Source organism: Sinocyclocheilus anshuiensis, unplaced genomic scaffold (genome assembly GCF_001515605.1).
Source record: "Sinocyclocheilus anshuiensis isolate Anshui unplaced genomic scaffold, SAMN03320099.WGS_v1.1 scaffold1371, whole genome shotgun sequence".
Classification (NCBI taxonomy): Eukaryota; Metazoa; Chordata; class Actinopteri; order Cypriniformes; family Cyprinidae; genus Sinocyclocheilus; species Sinocyclocheilus anshuiensis.
In genome coordinates, this window is record NW_015539833.1 from 150161 (window position 1) to 157266 (window position 7106).

The 7106-nt window shown below is 38.4% G+C and overlaps 1 protein-coding gene across 1 annotated transcript; it reads right to left on the bottom strand.

Annotated features, from left to right (window-relative positions):
* Window positions 1-495: 495 nt before the first annotated feature.
* Window positions 496-5897, bottom strand: LOC107684255 (ewing's tumor-associated antigen 1 homolog). The gene is made up of 6 exons (XM_016480478.1): window positions 5589-5897; window positions 5011-5145; window positions 4858-4931; window positions 4643-4752; window positions 2181-3754; window positions 496-1230 (listed from the first exon to the last, which is right to left on the bottom strand). Exons 1-6 carry the CDS (start codon window positions 5722-5724, stop codon window positions 1109-1111), a joined length of 2151 nt encoding a protein of 716 aa, XP_016335964.1. The 5' UTR covers window positions 5725-5897; the 3' UTR covers window positions 496-1108.
* Between the last annotated feature and the right edge of the window lie 1209 nt (window positions 5898-7106).

A 7106-nucleotide genomic window follows, 5' to 3' on the forward strand; every position in this document is an offset into this window, starting at 1 on the left:
TGGATCACACAAGCCTCTCCAAATCTGTTCTGATGAAGCAACAAACTCATCTACATCTTGAATGGCCTGAGGGTAAGTACATTTTCAGGAAATTTTCATTTTTGGGTGAACTAGTCCTTTAAATATGTGCTTGGTTGAATCTGAAAATGCAAATAACAATATATGTTTAAAAGAAGAAGAACCAGCCAAAAGAGCAATAAATATTTATATTAATTGCACCCATAACTTTTCCACTTTTTACTTTCTATGACTGTGACTAATTTTCTGAAAACACCTAAATTAATGTTCCATGATTTTGGGAACCTGAAAATAAATGTATTATAAGTGTCAGCGTGGTCATCAGTCTGCAGCTCTTGATATGACTTGTATAACACTTAGATAAAAATCAGTTAGATAAAAAGATGAAAAATCCAGAATATTTTTATTAAAGTTATTTATTATTGCCTTAATTACATTTACAATTCCAACTCAATAAATATTATACATCACTCACTTTAGGTCACTTTAATATTCTGGGCTTCTTCTTTTAGACTCATAAAAGGACAAAAACAATCAAATCAACCAACCAACATTTTTTAAATTTCTTCTACATCATTATACATTTTTAAAAAATGAACAAGAGTGATTTACTTTAAGTAATGTGAACCTTTTTTAAACAAATTGAAGAAAAATATGTATTATACTATTTACATAAAATTTGAATAAAAGTGACAGCTACTCCTGATTTTTAGTAATGACCAGTGGGGATCTATTGAGAAGGTCAGCATACATGTTTATCAGAACAACTGTTGATCTAGGATCTCTGACAGGCATAATACTAAACATATGTCCTTAGATCAACATTTCTTTTTTGAGCAGTCAAATGTTCTACTCATTAGAATGACCCTTAAAACAACAAAAAAACAAGTTCCTAAAGAGTTTCGGTAACACCTTGTCCATGAACAAGCGGCATGATGTGGGAAAATTAAATGTGCTTCCATTATAATCCAAGAAACGGCAAAGATGTGTTGCTTATAATGGCAATAGTTCTAGTTGCGGTGTAGACACAGTGTAACTCTTTATACACACATATACCTGTTTTGTTGTGCATCTCCATAGCAACAGTGAATCAGACAGGAGCTCTAAGGTTCTGATTGGCCAGCATCCTGAGTCTCTGCCTCTCCACAGCCTGCTGCTTCTTCGCCTCAATTTCAGCATCACTGCACCTCACGGCTCCAGAGTTACACACATCTACAGAAAAACACAGTCAATAAATATCATTTATTTTGGAAACCTTGATGCAAGCGAGAAATGTAATGAATATAATGCCAAGATCTAGGATTTTTTATTAAATAAATGTTAAATTACTTTTTTTTTCTTTTTAATTATTTAACAGATCTAGGACCAACAGTACCATTCAAGTTTTTTTGAAAAAAAAATAAATAAATAAAATAAAAATACTTTTGTTCAGTAAGGAGGCAATAAATTGGTCTTAAAGGGGTCAGATGATGCGATTTAAATTTTTCCTTTCTCTTTGAAGTATTACAAGCTCTCGGTGCATAAAGAAGATCTGTAAAGTTGCAAAGACTAAAATCTCAAATCCAAAGAGATATTCTTTATAAAAGTTAAGAGTCAGCCACGCCTACCTAAAACGGCTCGTTCTAACACACCCCCACGTCTACATCACGATGTGGGAAGATTTGCATAACACCGCCCAAATGTTGACGCAAAGAAAGAAGGCGTAACTTTTATTCTCGCTAAAGACAGTAAAGACATTTATGTTACAAAAAGATTTATAATTCTATTTTTGAGCATCAAATCAGTATATTAGAATGATTTCTGAAGGATCATGTGACACTGCAGACTGGAGTAATGATGCTGAAAATTCAGCTTTGAATCACAGGAATAAATTACATTTTAAAATATATTCAAATAGACAGTTATTTTAAATTGTAATAATATTCCACAATATTAAATTATCAAATATATGTTGGTGAGCATAAGAGGCGTCTTTTCAAAACATTATTTTTTTTTTAATGGTACTGTATAATAAAATATAATGTTCACTATGAATATTATATAATTATTAAACTATTATTATAATAATATAAACTAATATTAATAAATTATTATTAAAATACCCCTACATAACACTTGCGCACCACAATAATAAAGCAAAGTGCATGTGACATTAACTGTACCTTTGGCAATGACCGGCGCAGACCTGAACGAGTCACTGTACGGCTTTCTGAACTGATGACTGTCTGCTGTTCTCACATCTGACTGGAGGACGGCCAGCACGCCCCTCTCGTGACCCTGCTGTGTGGGGGGAACAGCACAGGTCCCCCGTCCCACCACAGATGAGCTTCTCACCTGTTTGAATTTATACGGTCCATTACTTGAGGGGCCAGATGGCCTCGTTGCATCACATGACACATTAGAGCCGAGTCCTGCAGGCCCAGAGTTCACCGCATGAGCTTTCTGGCCGTACAGAGACACTGATGTGTTTGCACTGGACGTGGAAACATTAGCGGCCGGCTTTTCGGGAGCATAAGGATGAGCAAACACCGTTTGCTGACTGGCCGTTTCAGCAGTGCCATACGGCTTGTTTTGTAGTGCTTTTGTGGTGTTTTGTTGGTTGTTTGTGGCTGGGGTTTCAGCGTTGCCAGATAACTCCTCTAGATTATCACACGCCTCACAAAACAGATCATCGTCCTCCACTCCGTCATCCCAGATGTCGTCAGATGCAAAAAAAGAGTCCAGGTCTTCATCTAAAACATCACTAAAGCCATCTCGGGGTGTAACGGCATCCTCTCCTTGTTTAATGCCTCCAGAGTTTGGATTCTGGTGCATGCTGGGAGGATTTGAATGAGGAGGTTTTACAGTACTGAGACTGGAGGACGGCAGCATCTCTTCGGTTTTCTTGTGCGTTGAGGAAACAGCATTGAGCTTAGATGAATTCAGAATAACCTGAAGCTGTCGTACTTGCGTTTTGTGCTGATATTGCTGATTCTGGTTGCCATTAAAGCAACTTGGAAGAACTGGCAAAACTGGATTTGTGAAATTATTTTCCACGTGATTTCCAATTCTAGGCAACCCTCCATAAGGCTTTGCATGCATTCTAGAGTCCTGCTGAAAACTTTGTTCACTTTTCGTCTTTTGCCCTTGAAATGTGCCACGCTCAACATAATTTTTAGCTTGTTGTGTTTTGTTTGTCCTTGCACTGAAAGTATTATGATTCTCATGAGTTTGTTTTTGTGTTGAACTGTACTGCGGTGCAGCAAACAGGTCCGGGTTTTGCGTCATCTCCAAAAGCAACGAGTCATCGAGTAAACCGTCACTATTCCAGTCGTCATCAAAATCATCAGCCTTCTTAACTTGTTTACTGCAATGGTTTTCTGCCATAGTGAACGTAGAACCTTTTTGTGAATCGCTGGCTTTCTCAATGCTGAGATTTCTCTCAGGAGCTTCCTGAGTACGATAATCTGACGCCTGACTGAGACGCCCGCTGAGCTGCTGAGTCGGCCCATCAAAAAGGAAATCAAGATCATCGTCCACCTCCTGATAAAGTCCCCTTTCATCAACAGGCTTCTCGTCATTGGGTTTTAGAGCAGAACCATTGTGAGCTGGTGTGAATCGGTCGTCATGTGGCGGCTCTTGTTCCTCAGCATGTTTTGAACCCGGTGCATCGGAGTTCTGTTCTTGAGCTTCATCTTGCCTCATGTTGAAGTCAAACTGCTTCGCCAGCCGCATTAGATCTTCTACAGTGCTCTGTCTGCGACATACACATCAGCAGAATTTAGATAAGTACAGACAGAGTGATGATGTTATATACATTTATACCTATTTTTCTGTACCATTTATCGTTAATGTGTAGTTCATGCATAAACGAACAACTTTGCACCTTGCTGCATTAATATAGTATTTATCATAATGTGAAGCTGCCAATTTTATCACTCATTTATTACAAATAATTAGATCTTTTGGATTGTCCAACAAGTTCAAAATAAAAAGAGAATATAATAAATATCAATAAAATAATAATAATTAAAAAAGGGAATAAAATATATAATATAGGTACATTTAATTTGTAAATATTTAATCACTAGATCATTCAAAAGCATCAACACATTTATTTAATATATAGCCATTTACTCCTACCTTTATATATGGACAGGCGGGGCATGCAGAACAGTTAAATTAATAAATTTTCAGGGAAAATCAGGGAAAAAAACTATTTTAGTGTTTACCATATATGCGCGGTGTAAATGCAGCTTATTAGATCTCCAGCTGTCAATTATGTCATCAATAATAATAAGAAAATTTACTCAATATTCTTGTCTGGAAACTTTTAGATAGTTAAAGCACTCTTATATTGTTTACTGCTTGTAATATCTTTGTTCTTTATTACTGTCTATTTGCTTATATCCTTTGACGCTATATTTAGTTAATTGAAAAATACTACATTATTTTGAAATGGTTTTAATTTATTAATAATGTGTGATACAAGTACTTATAATTAAATAAGTAATTAAATAATAAATAGCATAAATTAAATATTTAAAGAAGTTAAACTAATTTATGAATTAAAAAAAAAACATGTAGAATAGTTTTGGAATCGGATCGAATCGTGAGGTGCTTAAAGATTCCCAGCCTGGCTTACTTTGTCGACACGGGCTTGACTTGGGGTTGCTGTACTTCTGGTGTGCAGGGAATGGCACTATCCCCAATCCACTGCAGCAAAGATGAGTCCCCTTCTTCTAGTCTTCCATTCTACAGACAAACAAATACATTACAATACAGCATTTGACAATACCACTACAGACATTTTGAACTGAAAACACTAGCATTGTGGTGGTTTATGTTCCTCGAGCAAACCTTTGGAGCGATCCGATTGGCGATGTCTGATATATCCACCGCTCTGACACTGGCAGCTCTCCTCTGTCCGCGACCTGAAAATAAACACACTTCTGTCATACTTTGATACTGCATGTCTAAAGGAGAACATCAAAGTCCAATAGACATGCATACCATGTCGAACGGGTGATGGAGATGTCGTATCCCATATAATATCTTGTTGAAAATCAGGATCATTGCTGGGCGAGTCGTCAGGTATCAATCTTCTGAACTGGCCTCTCACCGGACGTGTGGGGGTTTTGAACTCTGCTATAAAACACAAGGCATTTCACCTAGTTAATAAAGACACATGGCTGCTTCTGATGGTTGTGCAATGCACATTAACTAACATCTAACGCAGAAACAGAAAACTTCATAGTACTTTGTGGGACTTTCCTACTATGCTATTCTTGCCTTTTTCATGACATCTGATAAAATGTCAAAAGACGGATCAATCAAAATAATGTAAATCATCAAGTTGAGGTCAAGCCTGAGATTGACCAGAGCATTTTTCTTCAAGTTTGCAGTACTATTTTATGAACATTTTCTAAAATGTAAACACATTTGTGTTTTTAAAGTTACAAAACTCAGGATACTGAACTAAATACTTTATATAAAAACTATCTAACGTCCAAACAATAAGCTGGAGCTTTCAAATTGGTCATGAACGAAACCAGAGGCACATTACTGTCTGTTTTTGGCTGATTTGGTACCTGTGTTACGGGTCTGCCCGGGGTTCAGCGACGCTGCTTTCGGGCTCCGTCTCAGTCTGTTTACTTTCGACTTCATCTGCGTCCGTTTGGCGATTTCATTTCTCTCGTGTTGTTCCTCACTGCCTTTGCCGTCCATGTTGCTGGATTATTCAGAATGTCTGGATTTCAATATATCATCGACCTGGTATTATATTATTTGTGCTTTTCGCTGCCATCGTGAGCCAGGATTTGTATAAATTGTTCAAACATTCCGCCAAATGCGCAGTTCCTCCCAGGATTCATTGCGGAAATGTGCTCGAGGACGTCAGATGTGCGTAGCTGCTACGCAACAGCAACGTATGCAATCTCTTTTCTTAAAGGGGTCATATGATGCGATTTCAATTTTTCCTTTCTCTTTGGAGTGTTACAAGCTCTTGGTGCATAAAGAAGATCTGTAAAGTTGCAAAGACTAAAGTCTCAAATCCAAAGAGATATTCTTTATAAAAATTAAGAGTAAACCACGCCTACCTAAAACGGCTGGTTCTAACACGCCCCCACATATCTACCTCACTATGTGGGAAGATTTGCATAACACCGCCCAAATGTTCACGCAAAGAAAGAAGGCGTAACTTTTATTCTCGCTGTAGTATTGTTGTTGCCGCCGCCATGTCGTGAAGGTGCTGTGTTTCGTTGTGAAAGCGAAACTACTTTGTTTGGTCTTCCAAAAGAGGACGATATCCGCTTCGTCATGCCTAGAGCTGATCCGTGCTGGTCGCTGAGGAAATACATCAATTTCGCGCTGTGGATCGCTGGATCGTCTTTCACCGTGGACGAAGCGGAGTCCAGCCCGGGGTCGTCACATGTGGTTGCCGCAAGCCCTCCGGACGCTCCTTCGTCGAATCCGCCGGCCGCACCGTTCTCAAGCCCACCGGCCGTTCCTCACTCAAGCCTACCGTGTGTTTCGTTGTGAAAGCGAAACAACTTTGTTTGGCCTTCCAAAAGAGGACACGACTAGAAATCAGTGGTTAAGTTGTATTTACAACACTGTTCCAGAACAGTTCAACCCAAATATTCAGATGTGTGCAGTGCATTTTATGGAGGACTGTTTCCTGATCCTGGGAGAGTAGACTACAGTGCCTGCTGTTCTGATTCACAGACTGTAAGTACGTTTTCATTTAAAGGATTTGCCACTGATGATTCAAACGCGAGTTTTGGGCAGTGTAGAGTAGCGCTTGTTTGTTATTTCTCTGATCACAAATGCAGAAATGGTTTTAAGTTTACGCGGCGCGGCGTGGCGTGGCGCGATGCAACGCAACGCGTAAAAAGACAGTATATTACAGAGTGATAATTAGGCACATGGAGTGAATGTCGAGCAGTTGTTTCACGTGAACTGTGGAGTAGTTAAATGTACATGTTTACGTTTTCTCAACGTAAAACAATGCCAAAAAATTAGTTACTCAAGTGATGAGCCAAGACAAGAAGTGTGTTAAAGTGATTTTCGTGGGGAAGGGAATTTATTAGGCACAACATCAATGATAA

Coding starts and splice junctions, on each gene's coding strand:
- LOC107684255 (XM_016480478.1), bottom strand. CDS start 5,724: ATGGACGGCAAAGGCAGTGAGGAACAACACGAGAGAAATGAAATCGCC. Junction 4,753..4,857: donor CCAATCGGATCGCTCCAAAG/GTTTGCTCGAGG, acceptor GTTTGTCTGTAG/AATGGAAGACTAGAAGAAGG. Junction 1,231..2,180: donor TGCGCCGGTCATTGCCAAAG/GTACAGTTAATG, acceptor GTTTTTCTGTAG/ATGTGTGTAACTCTGGAGCC.